The sequence below is a fragment of the Diadema antillarum genome, unplaced genomic scaffold (genome assembly GCF_040938485.1).
Source record: "Diadema antillarum isolate AM-2024a unplaced genomic scaffold, OU_Dant_1.0 scf00000070, whole genome shotgun sequence".
Classification (NCBI taxonomy): Eukaryota; Metazoa; Echinodermata; class Echinoidea; order Diadematoida; family Diadematidae; genus Diadema; species Diadema antillarum.
This window is the reverse complement of record NW_027270959.1, coordinates 1,319,916-1,343,134: the sequence shown is the minus strand read 5'-3', so window position 1 is coordinate 1,343,134 and position 23,219 is coordinate 1,319,916. Positions and strand designations below refer to the sequence as shown.

Below are 23,219 nucleotides of genomic sequence, written 5' to 3'. Positions count from 1 at the left end.
TCAAGTCACCTTGAATACGAGAATCATAATGGTGCCGATCGTACCGACGACGTAGAAAATGGCGAACATGCGGTCGACGACCAGCGCGATCTGCTTCCACTCGTTCCGAATGTCTTCGTTGTCGTCGATGCCTTCGTAGTGGTCGCGAATGTAGCGCACGTGTTCGATGAGTCGCCTCATGAGCAGTATGTGGTCTTCCGTGTGCTCGCAGCAGGCGAGGCCACGCCCATCTTTGCCTCGGGTGCCGCGAGAGATGCCGAGGATGGGCGACTCGTTGGGCTGGGTTAGTTTCACTTTCTCTGACCTGTGTCCATCATGAGAGTCTGTATAGGCAGGCAGAAAAAAGAATAAAAGCGGAAGAAAACATAGGAGCATAACTGTCGACAAAAATTCATTGGTCATATCAAAGAGGTTTTTGCATTTTTGATATCCACGCATATTTTTAAGGTTATGTTCATATCAGTGAAAACGGAGGTATCTGAACGCTCTAGTGACCAGTATTTGAGTTTGCTTGAAGAATATGAGGCATTCATCAATATCATAATCCCATCAGCTCCCTCGTGGAGACTTAATGAGCTCCTTTGTGGAGACAATATGAGCTCCCTCGTGGAGACGATATGAGCTCCCCCATGGAGACTTGGTATATTTGATATTCTTGTTTATATCTCTCTAAGATTTATAATGTTTGTTTTATGTTAAGTGCTGTCTGGGGCAAATTATTTGTATAGGGCCCCATTTTTCTCTCTCTCATTTTTCTTTTATTCAAACAACAACATAATGACCAGTAGGTAATAGGCCTAAATTTCAAAGAAAGGACGTTTTGCTGAGAAATCTATACATATACACACAAAATCCGGCGAGTTTACGAATTGAATATTAGTCATTTTACATTTTACTCATATTTGCAGTAAATAAGCCTACTATGATAGATTTGGCATTACCGCTCAAAAGCTTGATAACACACAACAAAGTATACCATCGTCCTTTGTTACTGAAATGCATTCAAAATGTGTTTACATCACTGTGACGTCACATACCGACGAGCTTACTACGATATTTCCTGGAAGGCACGTGACCACTCCCACCATTGGCGTTGTTATAGTAGCTCTTCTCCGAAGCGAATTTGAAATGCTTGAACTCGTCCGGCTGCAGTCGAAGATACCGCGCCAGTTCCCCGAGAATGAACTTTCTCGCCCACCTGGGGGCGCGCTTGCAGTAGGGCCCGCGGTGGTGTAGATTTATGACGCTGACGGTTAGTAGGATGGACACGGACACGAGCACCATTGTCGATACGTAATATTGACCTGGAGGAGAGAAAGGAAGCATGTTTGTTTAACAAACACCAGATCCAAAAAAGAGACATTATTTGTTTTATAAAACGTTGACATGATTTAAACTCCACAGCAGCTATTTTCGCATACAGAAATAATTTCATTGCATTTGTAACACACGGACAATGCAGCAACTGAGCGCAAACAAAAAAGAGACATTATTTGTTTTATAAAACGTTGACATGATTTAAAGGGGAAGGCTAGAAACTGATCAGTGGGTATCAGTGGAAATGCTGGGAGATGATTGTTCCAATCCTTATGGGATTCATTCAAGAGTTCATTGTATATCTATTGTTGTGTGAAAATGATTTGCTTCAGAACGGTCTCATATTCAAGTAATGTGCAGGTTAATGCTCCGTCACTGACCAGGGACCCTAACCTGGAAGCATTAAACTGCATATTACTTGAATATGAGACCATTCTGAAGCAAATCATTTTCACACAACAATAGATATACAATGAACTCTTGAATGAATCCCATACGGATTGGAACAATCATCTCCCAGCATTTCCACTGATTCCCAATGATCAGTTACTAGCCTTCCCCTTTAAACTCCACAGCAACTATTTTCGCATACAGAAATAAATTCATTGCATTTGTAACACACTGACAATGCAGCAACTGAGCGCAAACTAGCACTCGGAAACATCGTACAATAAACGTGTTAAAATAAAGCCATAATTTTCATCAGTGTTACCTATAATTGGCACGACGCTAGAGGGCGGCATTGACTCTGCGATAAGAAGCAAGAAGACTGTCAGGGAGAGCAGGACGGTGATCCCGAGCGAGACCTTCTCGCCCGAATCTACGGGAAGGAGGAAACCAAGGAGCGTGATGGCAGCGATCAGGATACATGGCACCAGAAGATTGAAGACGTAGTACAGTGCTCGTCTGCCAGATAAGAAACAGGGAATACCAGACGAGATGTCTTGCTTTAATCATACCATCTCTATGCCTGTACCACACTGTTGGGATTTCAGCTATGAGTTGCATTGCCTTATCTTGCAAGTCTTGTCCCTACGAGTGTCACTAACCGGACAGGCGGAACGTGTGGGAGTAGAATATAATATTATACCCCTCCTAGACGAGGGAGATTTTGCATTGGGAGGGATATGATTTCACATCTTACTTAATTTTGACTGATAAGCTGTTTGGCGTTGACGAAAAGATACATTATGCATGGTAAATACAGAGTGATTTGATTTATGAATCTCGTGCAAAGTATTCAGTGGCACACGTACAATGGTTTAACAAACCTGCGTATGCTTATGGTGTATGTGACGTCATAATAGAAGACACCCGGCGTATCTGGGTAAGCTGATTGGTTTGTCTCCGTCACCATGCCAATGATGTCCCACTCCCCGTCACTGCGAAACGCCGTCTCGTCACCTTCACAAAAAAAGGTGCAGTAAAAACAACAACAAACAAACAAACAAACAAATAAACAAACAAAAATGATAACTGATAAGAAACAAAAGTTAGAGAGTTGTGTTGTGTCCTTAAATCCTTTAATGCCATTTATAGAAGTTCTTAGAATCTTCTGGAAGTTTCTTGAAACTTGAAATTCCTATGATACTTGATATGTAACATTAATAACAACGGTACAGAAGTTCTTTTTCACCCTTTTGCAAATCTTTTGTTGAAACCAACATCTCACTGTAGAACAAGTAACAGGGCATGTTTTGTGGTAATGAAGAAATCTTGATGTTCTCATATTCTAAATAAAATTTGAAGACATTTTGAAACTCAATTGATGTTTGACAGCAACTAGATGATAAACAGCAACAGAATACGGAATTTGTAAAACAGTAATGATAAACACGGTAATGATGATGATAGTTATGATGATTATTACTATAGCAAGACTGGGACAACCACAACAGTCATTGTGCCTGATGCAAAGCCAACCCAGATCTTAACTACACTTAACCTGAGGAACAGTCGAATATTAAAAAGTTTCTTCCTTTAGTATTACCAGCTCCTTCCATGATTAGCTCCGATCCGTCGTGTTGCCAGGGACCAAACTTGAGCTTGCACCGTTGAACGTCGAATGGAAAGTTGGCGATGTTGAGCTGACACGTGGCTTTGATGATAAGCGGTGACCCCCAGTTGATGTGACCCGTGTGATCGATTTTCACGATCTTGTCGAAGACAAAAGGCTCATAGGACGCGCCTGCACTGTTGCGAAGAAAGGTCAAAGGTCAGTGTGAATGACAAGTAACGATTTTCCCTCCCTCTCCTCCCCCTTCTTTCTTCCCAACGTCTCTCTCCCTCCTGTTACACTCTCATTCTCATTCTCTCTCTCCATCACAGAGATGTTCGTCATGTTTCCTATATGTTTGGAAGATTTTTGAGCAGATTCCAGCTCTGATGGACCCATTAAGAAGGTGAAACGCGAACCTTTAATCGTAATAATTGTGTGAATTTACATATCACAAAAAGCCCATTTCTTATCTTATTTATCAATGATATCGTGTTTGTCAGCTTCATTTGGTAATCTGATAATTAGGCACGACAATGTGAATATTGTGTATAAATATACTCTGAAAGAGAGAGAAAAGAGGAAGACAATAAGAGAGGGGGAGGGGAAGACGCCCTGTGAGCGAGACGTGAGCAATTTGAAAGTAAAAACAGCAAAGGAATTGTCTAATTTATTAATTAATTTAGATCGGTCACAGTGTGCCTGGGTTGAAAAGTAGGATGTACGAAAAAGGCGTTTCTTAATGTGAGCAAACTGGCATGTATAAAAGGACTGGTGGTCCTACGAAAACTGTACTTTTAAGATATCGTATTTTTGTCTTTATTTCCACAGAAGTCTAGAAAAGATATGAAAGGGGATCTATATCAAAGGGGTTATCCTACGAGATCGAAACCCACGAGTCATACAGCCCACGAGTTCGACATTTAAAAACTCTCTGCAAAGGGAGTCGTTTGTGGAAAATATAGGAACGATGTTTCTTCTAAAAGAAAATACCACCAAGCCATGCAAGTTTTGTTTTGTTTAAAAGCGTGTAATTAAATCTGATCGACTGGACTTGTGAAAATCCAAAACTTTCCAAGAACTAACAACGAGAAAGATACACAGGGAGGTGCGAAGGAAAAGTGCAAGGAGAGAAATCAGGTTTTAAAGAGAGATTAGAAACAGACCAACAAAGATATTTACTTGAAGTTCTCACATTCAACGGCATCTTTCGCCATTGTTCGCCGAATGCTGTGCGAGGGCATGGAAGAATACACCGACAGAAAGGGTAATTGCTCATTAGATTAGAAACTCAAGGGATGCGGTGGTGGTGGTTGGAGAGGGGCGGGAGGAGGGGGTACTGAAGTATAATAACGATGATGAAATAATCAAATAATGTGCCGGTGAATTTCGTGCTGGCAGCGCGCACTTCCAATTCGGCAACTTGAAGGAGCTTAAATGAGATTTCCCCTCCCACCTAATTGGTCTTTAACCCATCTTTAGGAGCGCAAAGCCCTCTCTCTCTCTTTCACTCATCTACTCTCACCCCTACCCCAACCCCGGTCTTTCTCCTCCCCCTTCACTCTTTCTTTTTCCGTCTTCCCTCTTACTTGTTGTATAGCACGATGTTGGGCATCCAGACGAGGTCGGACGTCAGTTTGAAACTTTGTAATCCCTCGAAATCGTCGGGATCCCAAGTCAAGAACTCGTCCACCCAGTCCTACACGAAACCAAATCACACAAATTAATGAAACACGAGCATGGCTTATCAGTCACCGCGTTAGGGAGTTTCACTGATTCATAAGGTACATTATTAGGAGAAGGACATATTGTATTGGTCCTGACTAGACGGTTGTATTATAGGTTGAGCGAACAGAAAATGTGTTAGCAAACATTTACTCACCGGACAGGGCCTATACATTACATCAAATTGTTAAAGGTCAAGCATGCAGGCCGGCAAAGGTCAATTTAAAACTATTTTATTGATGATCTTCTGCGTATTTCTGTCGTGATATCAGTTCGGGATCTAAGCTTAAGCTTGTTAGTTTTTCCCTCCTGCAAAACGACAGCAGCTCTGCTTTGTCGTCATTTCATCACACTAGACTGTCTCCTTGAAGTGGCTATGAGAATAAAACATAGTTCGATCGCAATACCTTCTTTAAGTTAGTGACGAACTGTTATAGTCTTATCTTGACAATACTTGAACAGCGCTGTATTCATAATACAAATCGTAAATCACATGATAATGGTTTACTCCACATGGCTTGGGACCGTTTAGACAGATTTCAATCTTCTTCAAAGGCAATGGGCTAAAGGTTTGAAGGGTCGAACGCTTTTGCTGTAAATACATTTTGTATGATAAACAATCTTGTCAAGACAATGTGTGAGAGGTTTATTATTATCTCTTTATTCGCTTCATACAAAGCACATAATATATACAATAAGATATTTCATTAAAAAAAAACATGCAGATACACAAGTACAAAAATAATGTAATGAACAAGAAAAAACAGAAAAAACAAGCACACACATAAATTAAAAATACCTTCAGGGAGATCCAACAGACATCCACATAATTTCTATCATTTATACATTTAAAATAAGCAAAGTTCAATATGTCGGTATTTCAAAACTGTCATCCCCAACCCTCCCTTGCTCGTGCCCACTCTGACTGTTCTACGGTCTTATTACAGTCTACACGAAATCAAAATCGAGTTTGCACAAATTTATGCTCTGTCTTCGTAACGGTTCTCTTATATCGCTAAATATCATGTACATGTACATGATATATATATATATATATATATATATATATATATATATATATATATATATGAAGAGTTTGTTCGCAAAAACCGATAAGTCCATTTTTGAAGATTTTGAAGTATGGTCTCTGTCATAAAGTACAAAATAATACTTTTTAAATGATATATTGGTCACGACATAATAGGTATATTTTTGAAGTTATGGTCAAAATAAGCAAAAATTTCTTATTATTCTCTTTTTTACTTGATTTTTAATTTCAAATATCTCCATTTGGCAAATATGGACTTATCGGTTTTTGCGAACAAACTCTTCATATATATTATGTCCAAACAGAGTTAGTAAGAGAATGTAACCTGAATCACTTACAAACGTTACCCAGACGTTCGCCTTTAGGAGTTGGACCCTCTCGTCCTGTTGAAAAGTAAAAAAGAAAGTAAAATGGTGAAAGAAATTTTTGAAAAAGTTAAATTGTGAGGTAATGTGATGAAGTATACGATTTTTCTTTTCTGTCCTGGTAGTTTATGATCAAGACTGATCTTGGCTTTATCTTCTATCATTGAAAACAGGGCGAATCGTTTTTACATCATCACTATGCATCTTAGTCACAGACCGAAATATTAATTCACCGAACTGCCAAGAGTACATCAAGTATGTTCTTCTAACCTGTTCTAACATAATTCTCATTTAATATTATAGGTCTGTGCAAACAAGTCGTAACAGATTGCCCATTACGGTGAGAATGAAGTTCTAGCCTTGTCTTTATTCCGTCTCGGAGTTTCGCACATAATTGATATTTGTTGTACATTTCAAATATATGCCACTGTAATTATGTATCTATTCTCTGTAAGTGACTTTATGGTTATTGTTTATCATTTTTATGTTTCACGATCTTGTTAATTTTGAGAATCACTTGTAAATGTTGTTATTTCCTTTGAAGTAATAAAAACAAAATTACAAAAAAAAAGTTTAGATTGTCAATGTCCTTGAGGTGTCTGGTGATACAGCACCGCATTTTTTGCCAAATATACAGACAATAGCTCCTAGACGAAAGAAAAAAGAAGTATCCGATCTCCAAAAATACAATCCGAGGAGTCAAATGTAACAGCAACCTGCAGGAAAATCAGCGATTACGCTTGAATTCACATTTATTATCGTGTGAGTGAACTGTCAACGGGAGTATTGCTTTACTGCTCTATGTTGAACTACACGGTCGTATGTGGCGATCAGTGATTGCCTTCTACGTTTTCTTGTAATTATTTTCCGATAGGTGGCGTCCTGTCGAAAAAGAGATCCATTACTTTGCACATTCTTCGATTGATTTCACAACACACCTGATCAACAGTCATTGTGGGTGCGTTTTGGGGTAGACCTACATTTATATTGCCGAGTATTCGTGTGTGTATAGCCTGTGAGTCGTTTTCACGAACATACATGCATACTGACAAGGTCATGTAGTGATCAAGAGGATATGAAGACAGTAAAAAGATAAAGTGAGTTGCTCAGGGGCGGATCTAGCTTTTCAATAAAGGGGGAGTTATTAAGTTTGGGTCATAAAAAAGAAAGAAAATGTTTTCACATTTTGCTTGTTTTTTATGCTTGTTAGTTTGTTTGTTTGCTTGCTTGCTTGCTTGCTTGCTTGCTTTTTTGCTGCCACCTCTCAGCTAACAAGCACTAAAAAAAGGAAAAGCTCAAGGGGGGGGGGGGGTCAAACCCCACCTAAAAAAGAACATCAAAACAATAAGAGCCCGTTGATCCGTCACTGCTGCTAACAAAGCAGGAAGGCATGAAAATTCACGAACTAGAGCAGACATTCACAAACTATAGATACATACATTGACTTAAGGAAGCACTATATACCAACAGGATATCTTCAGTCGATAGCATCAAATTTGATAAACTTTGATAAAGCCTCCGAAGATAGATGGTGGTATAACCATTACCTCAACAATTCGGGGTTTTTTTTCCCCCTAAGGAGAGTAAAAGAAAAGCTAACAAGGCATACTATTACCGGGGAAAAATGAAAGAAAGAAAGAAAGATAATGAAAAGAGGAAAGAAGGAAAATGAAAGGAAAGAATTGCAGGCAGGCAGTCACATCGAGTTGATACATTTCTACATTGGGTTTATCGCAAGAACCTGGGAACGAAGAATTTGGCAATAATGATATCAATCAAGAAATCAGCCTCGGCTGGATCACTCTCATTCTGTCGTAATACGTTCCTCGCACATACCTAAACATATATCTACTTGTGACGAGCGCGTCAGCCCGTATCGCGTATGGCACGTACGGGTACATTATGAAGGGAAGCAACCATCGAACCTTTCACATTTTACGTGACATTAAAGGTAAGTAGTGACGCACAGAGGTATACAATCATGACGTACACGCACAAGCATATGCAGTAACATTACGAACATTTGTACAATGGCATCAGTTAAGGTTAAAAGATCAGAAAGCCGAACAGACAAGGATACAGGGCCGAATTAAGACCAACAAATGAAATGGTAAGATGCTCCTATCTGCCGATTAAAAGTTGTTCAAATGGATGACGCGTAATACACCATTCCCTAGGACATTGAAAACAAAATATGAAGTGCTGACGAAAACGTGTCCTATATAGCAGCGTAAGAACAACTTCAACTGAAGGTTAATTAAATGCAGGTGACAGTATTGAAAACTTATGCATAATGTACCATAACATAACGACCTAAAAAAAAACCACGATATCAAACATCTTTTTATGATACAATGACAGAATCTAGATTGCTATGCTTTTGCAGATAACAATAATAATAATCATTATTATAATCAATATTGCTGTTTGTCATTATCATTATGAGCATTAGGGCCTATACAGTTGGTGTTATTATTATTATTATTATTATTATTATTATTATTATTATTATTATTATTATTATTATCATAATCATCAGCAGCAGCATTATCATTATTATTATTATCATCATCATCATCATTATTATGCCTACTATCATCATCATATACATAAACTAATGCCTCTTTTTTCATTTTGGGTTATGTTAGAAAAAATGTTGGATAGCGTATTGATAGCGTGTTTCAACTTGGTCAGTTTATGTTTAATTACAATAGTACCTTTTTACCTAAAATATTCCACGATTTATTTCATCGAAACAGTCATGTTCATAACTATCCCACGCGACGATCCGACGAATTCCATCTTCCGTTAATGAGAACCGCACATGCCCAAAATACATTTCTTTATACCGGACCCAGACTTTGGAATAATTTAGATAATAGTTTAAAAGATTCCCCCAAATTTGTCACATTTAAATATAAACTCAGAAAACATTTACTTTCTACTTATAATCTTAGATAATTTAAATTGCTATAATTTATGTTTGAGCTTTCACCTGTCCTGATGTCGCAGCACATGGCGTGTTCTGTGTGCAGACCTCTCTTCTTTCTTCTCTCCTTTTCCTTTCCCGTCTATTGTTCTTCGTAGACTTGTATATTGTTACCGTCTTCTCTCCTCTCGGTACTGTCTCGCGTCCAACAGTGTATATGCGTGTGGGTAATTGAATGTGTGTACGAATGTATTGTCCTTGTCATATTTCCCCGGTACACGTGGTTCAATGAACAGTGTCCGGGCACTATAGCATTGGTATTCTATATTTTTTTCCCGACCTGTGTATCTCAAAATAACTACATGTATATTGTTATAGAATAGTATATCATTCACTCATTATTTATCTAGCGATCCACGTCCGACAAGCTTTGCTTTTTAGTGGATCACTATTTTCCATGATCGAATTTATTTTCCGCTCGCCCACGTAGTATTTGTACAGTGTTCCTCTTTATTATTGTACATATATGTTGTTCTATAATTTGTCTCGTATATTACATGAATTTTTTGCAAGCGTTTGAACAATATCATTTAATGACATGTATACATTGTACTATGTTTTTGATTTTCGTTGATTGGAAATAAACTATGATTGAATTGAAATTGAAATTGAATTGATCATTCATCTTTAACTGTCAGATTCAAATTATACTGTGCTCAATTAGTACGTTCAATTGACTTTGTATTTCATTTATGTATGAAAAAGAAATTTAGGAATGAAATAAAATCAGATCAAAATCATCATGGTTATTGTACCCTTCAAATCTAACAGTTTTGCTTTGAACATTCAAGGATCTAACATTACTAGCAAGACGCAGACTTTATCAGTTGGAAGCTCGTAAGAATTCATCAAACCAGCAGAGCAGTATCAACTCCTTCCATAGGGAGAAAAGAACCTCTGACTTTTATGCGTTGTTCCATACATGTTTATGCGAAAAATACGTTATTGTTGATTACGGTTCTGACAGAAATAAGGGAAAATCGATACATGTGCAATGAAAATGATCGCATGTACATCGTTTTGGTCACGTGATCAAGAAGCGTGCAATTCTGTGATGATCTGTTTCAATTGCTTCTATTCAAATTGGAAAACTCGTGCGAGATGAGGCGATACCGCGTGCAAAAAAAAAACAAAAAAAAAAACGCTCCCGTCTTCCCTTGTGATGTAAGATACTGAAATTACTGCATTTGCACAGCCACTCAGTGTTGAAATTTACGAGTCTGCGGAAAATCTCTAGTTTGCCTTCCAAGTTCCAATGACATAAAAATAGCATCATCGTCGTGCCTATAAACTACATGTACATTCTTTTCCACAGAGCCTGGGGCTAATCTATCATACAGCAAAGAGGGGTACCAACAGTGTCGGTGGTGCACGCTTTGGTGTAACTATTGACATTAAGGGATGGGTGCCACGATAAGATGCAAATACTTGAACGTATACTTTCTTTCAGGCATAATACAAATTAAAGGAGAACGGCTGCAGGACTTCTGTTTGCTATCCGCGCGCATGCACGCACAGACACACACATGTACACACACAGCCTCGAAAAAGATTAAATGATAACAATGAAGATATTGACAATAATGGACACGATCCTGATGATGATAAGCTATTCTCGATCCTAGACAAATCCATTTTTCCTTCGGAGTGTCCAGTCTTTTTTGTCAAGTCGTGTCATGTCTTTTGTATTTCTCCTGTCTTGTTCCGTTCTGTCGTAAATTATATCTGTGATAAGTATTTGAAAATAAGTAATTCATAAGTTTGTTCATTTTTTGAGTGGTTCACAACATACAAGCTTGCTTTTTAGTGGACCTCTCAGTTCTTTTTTTTTTCTCAACTGAAGCATAACTTTGTACTTTTTTTGCCAGTATGCATTCTTTTGTTTATTTGTATCATTTATCTTTTACAAAGTCGAATGTTTATGTTTATGATGTAATTCCAAATATATTATGCGTTATGTTTTGTTGGGAAAAGAAGAATGAAAAATAAATGAATTGAATTGAATTGAATTGACCTTCATCTGCTCTTTTAATATGCGGTACAGCCTATTATGGCTTGCATAGCAAAGTGTATGCCAAGATATCTAGGTACATTATGTAGTTATCATTAGTACATAGATCTTAATAATCTTAACATTACTGGAAAGCTTAATGAAGCACACTTTCAAATTCTGCACTTGGAAAAAATAAATCCCTAAAATCCCTATTTTCCTGGACATGAGACGAGTTCTTCTAATTTGATGTCTTCATTCTTCGTTTGTTTGCATGTAAATCCGTACAAATGAATTCAACGAAAAACAGGCACATCGGTAGAATATCAAAATAAAGTTCACACAATGGTGTTAATTACTCTGACTTTTGCAGAGACTTTGTGAACGTTTAGATAAACACACAATGGCGATTCAATGAAATATGATTACCATGACAGACTGAACATTGGCAAATTAATACTAGTAAAAGAAAGTGTAGAGTGGTGTAAATTATTGATGAAAAACGAGAAAATATAGGAAAGGGATTAAAAGCAGACAAGTGATAGATCTACTGTATATTAACATTACGTGCATTGATCATTCATGTATTGATTCGCTATCTAGGACAATGCTCTTGCTTGTTTCTTTACTTAGTGCCACGATTTTTCTTTTTTTTTACAACTCATTACGATATTCTTTGTTTGTGTGAAAAGCATCGCAGACACCTTCTAAATACTTCGTAGTGAAATAGAACACTTAAAAAGAATTATGTATAGACCTTTTAGATATACAAAGAAGAGCAATGTCTACAACATGTAAAGCACTTCCATCAGGTCGACCGCCATCTTTTGTCTTTATTGATACCGGATTGCATCACAGGGGTCTCTGTGGCGCAATCGGTTAGCGCGTTCGGCTGTTAACCGAAAGGTTGGTGGTTCAAGCCCACCCAGGGACGACTTTGTTATTTTGCTTTTGTTTTGAGTTGTTTTTGTATTTTACTAGATGAAATATTGATTTGTAAGATTGATTTTTTAAAGATCTATTATAGCTCTAGATGTTTTTTTTCTGGGTGTTTTGTTTATAGATCGCCTTCATTGTTACGTTTGTTTCTTTTGTGTTTTTCCTGTTATCACATTCTGTTGATAATTGCCTCCCCCCCCCCCTTTGTCTCTCACAAAGCAGACTGTTCAATTAAATGATTCATGATGATAATCAGCGGGTAATAGTTACAACCTTTTCTTTCCATGCTTTCATTCCACCCATGGCACGACCATTTCCAAGAAAGAAATGAATCTATTTACATTCTTTTGACCTTTAATGAGTTTTGCTATCCAATATGAGTATAAAATGATTGAGCAGCTATTTTCATCATAATTAAATGTGATACGACATTAGAAATGACGCGCTGAGATGAAGTTTAATGGACGATCGTATTACATCATAAACAGCAGCATCAGCACCAGAGTATGTTGGAAAAGAAATCTCGGTGGTTAATTAACACTGACAGAGAGATCCCTAAGAAATTCCACTTCGGAATCTCTCCGCTTAAACTGTCCAGATACATTGGGGTACATAGGGGAATCAGCTAGACAGGCTGGTAAAATTACTCGTGGGTTAAACGAGGAAAGAGATCTGGCAGAACAGCTTGGGAAGGGGAAATGGAAAGACGATAATATTAAAGTATGTCCAAACGTAGAGGAAAAGAGAGAGAGGGGCGGGGGAGGGGGGGGGGGAGAAAAGAAGCCTGTGAATAAATGAATATCGTGAATGGCTTCGGTGAGAAAAAGAAAACGGAAGAGAAGAAGAGACTTGGCAGGAACTGAACAGGTCTGCAAATGATGATGGAGTAGCCAAGGAGGACAAAACAATAATTAAAAAAACAAGAGAAGAGTATGTCTTGACTTTGTTTGTTTGATAGAAACACATCCCTGGCAAAAATTAAGCATAAAGATGGGTGATGTTTCTCGAAGCAAAAGCAATATCCGAAGAAAAGGAGCACATTAAGAAATATCTAAATGGGTGAAAATACATAAATTATTGATTTCGGAAATGATACAATATGAGAGTGAATGATGAGCCCTTTTAGGGCATATTAGTGCTGAGTATTTGCAGGATATTTCTACTCCCTCTTTCCCTAGTTTCCCGCACTCTTTGTAGTTGTAATTCCCTCAGAGGTACCCGCATAATACAAACATAGTCTTTGAGTGGGTAACTCCACTTTTTTTTTGCAGAGTGGATATAAATACGATATTGTAAGTCTCTTTTTTTCTGTACTGATCATAGACATGATCATGTTGTTATTCCTGGCTGGCGGTGTATATATTCAACGACGCACATGTCAAATTTCACATCTTTCTTTATACATTCTGCTGAAAAGAAAATATAGTGAAAATAAAGTTTGAATTGAATTGAAATTGAATTAATCAGTGGAGAAACAATGCCCTCCCCCTTTTGAATATAATAGGCCATAACTTCATTGTTCCACTTTGCGCATGAGCAGAAAAAAAAAGGTCATTTGTACCAATAAGCGTGATTGTATTTCAATTCACTGAGACAAGAAGCAAGATGCAATTATTATTGATGTGATGTTATCCTTGCTAGCAAGTGATGTGCCTAACCAAACGTGAAAAAAAAATAAAGGCCATTTGTACCAATTTCCCTTCAGCTCTAACGAACGAACAGACTTGTAGTGAAAAAGAAACCACATTCCATCCTCTTTATTACTATACACAGTCACTCTAAATATATGATGAAATATGAGCAGCGGCTGCGTTTGTGATAGACAATTGCGGACAACCAGATGTGGTCGTGGAAATGTACTTTAATCTAAAATGTTGATTGTCAAACAAAAACGTGTGTTTACGTTATATCAGAGATACAACCCGAATCATTTTCGTCTAGTGGGAGCTTTTAGTTCATCCTCCCTGTATGGGGAGTGAGAAATCACACTAGCACCACTTACTGGCCGATGTCAAGGGAAGTAGAGTGGATAATGAATGTGTCCACCGGTGCTAGAGTGAAAGAGTTGGTTACATCGTTTTCATGTTGACTTCTCTGAATGATAAAGCAAGCACGACGATGATGATGATGATGATGATGATGATGATGATGATGATGATGATGATGATGATGATGATGATGATGGTGGTGGTGGTGGTGGTGGCTTATTGTATAGCGCCGGTATCCGCCTTTGACGGGTGCTCATGGCGCTTTAACAGATGGCTTAAGCAGATGGACTGGTAGAATTTACATCACAATCAGACGGAACATACATAAGTTAGTTATGGATTTCGTTTTGTTTGTTTATTTGTATGTTTTTTACGTCTCACACGTTTTCATGAAACATTGGGGTCGGTTACAACCACTCACATAATTTGATGAAGATATCTTCTCACCAAATTTCCAGTCTTACAACTCCTCAACTGGTTTGTGCTGAGAACACGTATACAAGATTCATGTTTTGGAGCAATGGTCTCTAGCAATTTAAACGCCCTCCCCTTGTAATACGAATTCTAAATCACTTGGTGAGAAAATCACAATTTCTTTCTTTTTCTTAATTCCATTGAACAAGAAATGATGAATATTTCCATGAAGGCCAAAGGGAAACATCATGATTTCATTTAATATAATTTTGTGGTGACGACCGTTGTAACATTTTTTATTTTTTATTTCAGGTCAGATTTTAATGAAAGTTCAAAGGTCTTGCGTGCCACATTTCAATTGTTTCATTCAAAGTCAATTTAAAAATGAATCGGCATTTTATTCCAATTTTCAATTTCCTCACCATTTCTGATATTGAGAGACAAAGAGCTGCTTCTTGAGGTGGGTAGGCGTGGTCTAGTTGATGACTGTGACATCATTGGTGACGTTTGTTATTCCGAAATTTCGCTATTATAATCCGAAAATGAATTTGATAAGGTTCGTTGTTACGAAAGTGCGTCAGAATAACGCACCTCATTATATTTTCGCATTAACGAGCCTTCGGAATGACGAACCTTCGGAAAAACGTACCTTATTTCATTTTTATATCTACGAACATTCGGAATAACGAAGTGCAACCGACATCATTACCTCATGATTATGAGTTGCATGCGCAATTGTGAGCAAACTGGTTTTAAGAAACTTTTACGGATTTACTTCGTACATATATAGAAACATGAAAATGGCGTTTTATTCCAAGTGTTTGTTTCCTCACCATTTCAAGTATCTGTGAGACAAAGAGCTGCATCTTGAGGTGGGTGGGCGTGGTCTCGTTGATGGTGGGTCTGATGTGACGATTGTACGGATCCTTGCCCTCATGGAAGAGCTCATTTACCAGCCGTTTCGTCAAGAGACTGCATTTTCCTGGACAATAGGGGGGATGGAGAATATAAAAGGGGAAGCATAACACGCAGAAAAGGGTGAGGTAAATGTGCGTTCTTCACGTAAATGATCTTGGTATCCATGACAGATTACCATGACTACAGCTTAAATTTGATTTCGTATTGTATAATTGATATCACAATATTATAATTAACAATGAAGTGACTGGGTACACCTCTATCTGATCAGTCAAACACCAAGTATAACGGGAAAAACTTATTAAAAAATCTTATCCAAAACTAAATCTGGCTGGCCAAGTGGAGACACCTCGTAACGCCACCTTTTAACTATCGTGACTGCTCAATAATGTTAATCCATTCAAAGCAAAGACATTAACAACGACGTGTGCATGTGCTGTTGCATTTGCAAAATTGCTGCATTGAAATCATTCAAAGCGACATTTGTGGCTTCGCCATTGCAGTCACTGCCTTCCACAGAATACCGCGTGAACCACCGATTCCTCTTGTTTTGTCGAATCATATAATCCGCTAAGGAATTTCGTCGTTGACTTTAAAGGAGACCCCTGGAATCGGTTGGGACTTGACTTGTTCCGACGCAGAAACATTCTGCGCCTACGACAACTGCTAATGAAAACGGAAGCGTTATAACAGGGGCTGGCACAGCAGCCATGTTTGCACAGACCTGAGAGCACGTCTCCAGGGAAATCAGTCAACAGTGATTTTTTTAAATCATCATCATTATCTTTATTCCTCTTTTCAAACAATATACTGATTGCCTTTTCTCACGATACTTTTCAATATTATTATCCATGAAGTGTTCTTACGGAGAGTCAAGGTGATATTCACGAGTATGAAAATGTAAACATTCCTCCCCGCCCCCCCCCCCCCAAAAAAAAAAATCAATCTGAAATGTAATGCAATTTTGTGTGTGTTCATTTTCCCCATCATCGATTGCCTCATAACGCTAAAGGCAAATCCTATGTCACTGATTATGTTTTTGTTAACTTCACTGCGTGACTAGTGAATGAAATGAAATGAAACGCATTGTAAGTTCATTCATGACATTATTAATGAAAGAAAAAAAACGAGATTATCATTTAAAGAGAACATTCATCCCATAAATGAATAAACTTCAAAAGAAAGAGAAAAATTTATCTATCGAGAAATGACTAAAATCGGATAAGAAATAAGGAAAGTATACCTTTTGAAATTGATTTTTTTTATTTTTCGGGAAACCTTTCTTGGCCAGTCCTTATGAATATTCAAGTGAGCAATTTGATGGCGTCGAGGATTCACTATTTCTCATTCATTTCATAAAAGGAAATGACAAGAAAAAAAAACACATTTTAGCTGAAAAAATATAAAACTTGCCTTAACCCCCAACCCCACCCCCACCCCCACCCGCCACCCCCAAAAAGGAAAGAAGTACAAGTGTCAACTCTGATATATCTTGGTATGAGAACACGCTTTTACTTTCATGACTTTTAGTATAGCTAAGTCTTTTTCGAATTTCACATATAACATACATGAAAACTTGTGAGGGTATGGCATCATCAACTCGCTCATTTGAATATTCGTAAGGACTGGTCAAGAAATGTTTTCTGAAAAAATGTGAAATGTCAAAAAATGTCATATTTTCCTTATTTGTATCGTTCTATAGAGATTTTTTTTCTCTCTTTCTTTTGAAGTTTATCTATTTTCTATATATGGCGTTGCTTATTACTGGCCTTTACGTTACGTTAATGACCTTTATCTTTTCCCCCTCAGACACGGCCAACTGTCACGAGGAAGGGGATTTATGGTGTCAGTGCATCTATAAGTTTATACACCTATCAAACGGGCGTCTTATTAGTGCTGAATGTTGAATGGTTATACATGCAGACGATCACGTCTGTAACGACCGCCATCACGGCATTCTAAAACCATCGACTTATCTCTCTTGTCTATCGCGGCTCTCAATCAAGAGCAAGACGTTGTCGCCATGGCAACAGATGAGGTAGTAATAAATGAGTAGCATAATATATATAATACGCCTCTAATCTGGGGGTATATTTCCGAGAACGTCAGCCCTGTATACTCTTTGCCTGCGACGGTGGAATAAAATAATGGAAGACAGACACTTGACGCGACGTCAATATCAAAGACGGAGGAGCCGCAATATACAGTCTGACATCCTTATGGCAAGGAGGCGGATTCCACCTCCCTGCTTATAGAGACATATGTTTAAAGTCATCAATAACTATACCGATATCACCAAATTTCTGCATGAGTCATTTACGTCAGGCAAGAAAACTGAATATTGGTTACACGAGCACACACACACACACACACACCCACACACACACACGAGCTCACAATTTCAGAATATTCTTGACTGAGATTTTGTTCAGTGTCATAAAGATTAGGCGTAAAATACAAAATAACATCCCGAAAACTGATACCAGCTGTCCAATATCATACTTGTGGAAATAGCAGAGATAATACCGTGTGGTACAACCTGGCATACAACATTTAGCATATAATACAGCTATAGGTCATTCAAGGTAAACAACTAAGAACATGGGTAAGAACAGAAATGATTTTAACGTTATATCAGTCATCACCAAAGAGGCCCCTTTTTATCGAAAAGTATTGATTTTTTTTTTTTTTTTGCTGCTCTAACTCCTTCCAAGTCCGCATTTATTTTGTGCAGCGTTGAGTATTGTAACGTCTTTTGCTGTCCCTGCATAATCCGTACCCCAACGTCAACCATATTCTCTCGTAACTCTTGACCCCTTCTCATAAAGTCATACACACGATTAGTGAAGAGAATAGCATGGCTAAGAAACAGATTCGAAAGATCCCGCTTTTCCTTTTTCATCCATTTCACTTACACACCATAATGCCGCACAAGCAGAAATTGTCAACTGAACAGTAATTGCAGTTCAGTATTATTTTTATTACAGCATTATCACCGAGCACGTTATACTGAAACGTTCTGAGATGATATGTACATAAGTATGTCACACTCAAGTCCACAAGATTACTTCATTTTTTGTTATGTTTCTCTATCCCCAACTGCCTTAAGAAAAGAAAAAAAAGGCAGTTTCTTTAATACTCAACGCACGTGCAAGTTCCTCGCAGCGTTCCCCTTCAAACATGATTTTTTTTAAATAAATTGAAATATCTTTTATCTCGCACTTATGACCCTGATTATCAAGAATTGATTCCGGAGAATATAATCAGAAGGCTCGATCCTCAGCATTTCAGTATGCAATCGGCAAGAGCCCATCGCAGAAATACTTTATTATCGATTTGGATATATTATTTCCATCTCACAGACTGAGGTCCACAGGAACCCCGTTCAGTGACTGAGAAGGAGAAAGAGAGGGATGAAAATGATAACGCTCTATACTCTCAAACGTACAGGGTTGAGAAGACAGATGAGTTGCTATAGGCAATGATACATTACAATGCGCCATTTATAATCTTAAGAAAAAGAAGTGTGTATAATACATATATACATGTATATATACATATATATATATATATATATATTACACAACTTCTTATATATTTATATGAATATATATATATATATATATATATATGTATGTATATATATATATGTATATATATATATATATGTATATATATATATATATATACATATATATATATATATATATAATTATATATATATAGGGAATTTCCTTCCTTGATGTTAAGGACACAGCATTTGATAATGTAGTGAAAGTTACATATTTATAAACTGTAATTTCACCACAGTTTGTTTGCTAGTTTTTTAATCTATTTTTTTCACTCACCTATTTTTTCCTATATGATCATTCCGCCAAGACGATAATAAGCAAAATATTTTCATTCATCTATTTCTTGCTCCATTTATCATCTGCCGATTCGAGATCAGATAAGCAAAGACAGAGAGAGATCGGACATCACAAAATAAACACAACAGACAATGACAGAAGAGACAGGGACAGTCCTTTCAGCAGTGGGAATTAATTTGCATCACTTTTTTTACGTGGAATTGGAAGGTTGTCAAATGTTTTTTTCTTCGTGAAGAGTCGCAAGATCTCGACATTTTCTTAGCTGAAAACGATTTCTAGAGAAAGTAAACAAATAGTGTTGGCCTAGCAATATCTACATAATTCCTGTCTGGGTGAACCGACTCTACTGAAACGATAAGTTCAAAAACACCATCAGATCATAAGTAAACGGAAAGAACACTTATTATCTAGAGATAACATACAAGACATTTATTTACCAAATTTGACTTAACAGGATTTTCTGGTTCGGATCAGCAGGCCTACTTGAGCAACTTCGCCGCGCCTTCCTTTAGACGGTCGGTTAAACAAATATAATTTTAGTCAAAATTAGTGTAAAATTCTCTACGTGAAACTCAGCTTGGCTTTGATTACGTAGGGGAACTGAAGATATTGCAGGGGTGAATAACCGCCATGTTTGCTTTTCCATGACAACTTCGAAGAGATATCCGCAATACTCTGCCTCCTCTTTATTTTTAGCTCCTCTTTTTTTTAATGAGTAGTCGTTGGAATGAGGTCTTTAATTCTATCTCTCAGATATTCAAGCCATACTTGCACTCACATCCCGCCAGTATCATTTACCTTTTACGCGGGAAAATGCCGAAAGGGTATGGTTGCTCTTACTCAACCCATTAAAGGCAGACGAGTGGAAAATCATTACCGATGATTCTAGATGAGGATGTCTCAAAGGCTCACGTGAGCGGATAAAATTGCATCAGGTGCTGTGAAGGAGTCTTCGCAGAGCACACAATGTGCATATTGCTGGCTTGGATATCATCATGTCTCTCTCTGACCAAGGAGGTTCGAGAAATGGAGTCACAACAGTCTTATTCGCTTTGATCCCATGCTCGAAGCCGCCACTCAAAAATATTTGAAGTATGTGTCAAACTGGATCTGCCGCTCAGATGCGAAGACAATTGACTCGTGTCTCATTGCATAATCACCTGCCACTTTCCAAGGAAGATACGTCTTTGTGATGGTAATTACTTTTCGCTATCCCTAGTTACAAACGATGGGCGGTAGACAATGGTAAAGGCACGGGGGTGTGCGAATAGAAATTGCTCAAATATTGCTGAAATAGATATCAAAATTACTAGACTCTGCGTGTCTGTACGCTAATTTGACATATTAATTTATAAAGAAGATAATACCATATTAGTTTCATTTGGCGGAAATAAGGAGAAAAGTGATAAAACCGGCTTTCCATGAGGGTAAAATTTCAAACACTTTCACAAAATACAGCTCAGATTTACACTTTTGCATATATTTTCGAACGGAATTGACTTTTGTTGTATATGCTTTACCATAAGGTGAAATTTCATTGCATTTGATACATAAACGAGCAGCATATACCCGATATTATGTTAGCGTTACAAATGAATCTTCAGATTGCTCAGAAAGATGGCGGCTTCAAGCATCGAACATCAAAGGCACAAATGCACCTGTGGAATTCTTTTGTCCATCCATAGAAAACTGACAGCTGATTGAATAATTATAGTCAGTTGTAACTCCATCTCTCGAACCTCCTTGCTCTGACTATGCATTGAAAGTAACGAATGCCATGTATAGTCAGAAAATTATAAATTGATTATGCATAGAAAGTGAGAATGCTATAATTATTGTCAGAAAATTAGCAAAATGCCTCTTTGAAAAACAAAAGACAAAACAGAATGCATATTCACATCGGTCCATCCAATTCTTAAATGGACTAGATAGACAGAAGGGATGGGTAGCTGGCCTGTTTACAGTGTGTATAGGTAAGAGAATAGGTCATTTTGATTGACATAGATCTCTTTTTTTTTTCTATCTGACTGTTTCTAATGCCCCCTACACCTCTTCCCCCCATTCCCCTTTGTAATCGAGTGGCAGTTAGTGATGATGTTACCATGGATACGTCTCCTCCATGACTAACCAACTTTCACTCCCCCCCCCCCCCCACTCCCACCAACCCTGGAGTACGTAGACGGATGAGACTGGTAAACATTTCACGACGAGTCTTGCGTGAAATGCGCACATCGGCCGCAATGTGTATCTTTGTGATTGGCATCACGCCTTTCGAATAATGTGTCAACCCCTAATGAGCTGGGGGATCGCAAAACACACGGATGCACGGCAACCGAAGGGATGATGCGGGTGTCGAGTCGAGTGTTTGGGGGGAAATATTCTTGCCGAGAATCTGACATGCGGCAGCTCACCTGTCGTAGGAATGACGATTTGGGAGAGAAGGGAGCCGGCTGGAGGGGAAAAGAGAGGAAGGCGTGGGATATAGATGTCCAACAAAGCAGAAAAATTCATCCGGACTAGCCCCCAATCTATAACTAAAAACGCCTAGGGCCCGTTCCTAGGCCCCGGTTTGTTTTCGTGTATTTTTTTTTTCTTGGCTTTTCCTTTCCAAGCATGACAAACACACCTTTTTCGCTTCCTGAAATGATAAACCAAATACATAACCCCTTCCGTCCAAACTCGATTACCGCGTTGATCAAGACGTGACTGCACCTTTAAACCCAAGGGCTAGAGAGAGAGAGATAACACCGTACGCGTGAGGAGATTTCAGACTTGGAAAGAGGTTATTGACATCCTCTTTGAATTTCGGAATAGGGAAAATTTGTAATTTTTCTTGCACTCTCACGTTACGGTCAAGATACTGTTGACTTTCTTATCTACATCATAAAACCACGTTAGGCACTTATAGTTTTATTATGTTTAATATCAGACAGCGAAGTATATCTTACAGGTAATCTGTTTGAGTTCTTTTAGCACTCTTTTGCGGATTTAAATGATGATCCACTTTGTCTAAGCTGAAAATATCGAGTGTATTACATTTGTGAGTCAATCATTGTATGAAATTGACATTGTTCCGACCACGCTGTTGCTCAATCACGTACATAAAAAAAAAACTCATCACCTTCAGGGTGAATGGAAAGGTAGTTCTGTTTCTGCAGTGAGGGGTGATGGTGTATGGGCCACGGGTTGCCCGTGGCGCCCATCACGCCATGGAAGTAGGCTATTCTTCGTGACCAGGTATATGAACCCCACTCCTGCCCCTACCCCCCCCCCCCGCACCCCCTACCCCGTCACTGATCATGAACGACCAACACCATCTCCTTGGCCTTGGGGTAGACTGGGAAAAGATAGAAGTAATGTGTATGTCACCGTTGGCACTCTCTCTTGCTGGGGCTAATTTTTTGATGGAATTTCTCAAGCACACGGGGGGATTAATCATGAATCGACGTGCTTTGCCGGGCGGAGGTCGGAGCCGACTCAACCAATCCTCGCTACCCTGTTCTACCGGCGTACCGCGCCAAGAAAGCGTGAAAGAAATTGCCGCGATTAGCTGGTACTGTTCTCTGAAATAAAAAAAGAGAAAAAGTAAAAACACCTGCCACTGATGTACATCGGTAATCTCTCGCGAATTTCTTCTTTCTTCTGTCAATATTTAATGAAC

The 23,219-nt window shown here is 38.3% G+C and overlaps 1 protein-coding gene and 1 non-coding gene across 2 annotated transcripts; one reads left to right on the top strand and one right to left on the bottom strand.

The window, feature by feature from the left end:
• Positions 1–22,761, bottom strand: LOC139716815 (neuronal acetylcholine receptor subunit alpha-10-like). Its single transcript, XM_071628346.1, has 10 exons — positions 22,680–22,761; positions 21,970–22,008; positions 15,605–15,753; positions 6,425–6,469; positions 4,903–5,012; positions 3,308–3,510; positions 2,589–2,721; positions 2,030–2,223; positions 1,038–1,304; positions 1–323 (listed from the first exon to the last, which is right to left on the bottom strand). Exons 1-10 carry the CDS (start codon positions 22,759–22,761, stop codon positions 1–3), a joined length of 1,545 nt encoding a protein of 514 aa, XP_071484447.1.
• Trnan-guu (transfer RNA asparagine (anticodon GUU)) lies at positions 12,291–12,364 on the top strand. The gene has a single exon. It is a non-coding gene; the product is annotated as a tRNA-Asn (tRNA).
• Positions 22,762–23,219: the final 458 nt, after the last annotated feature.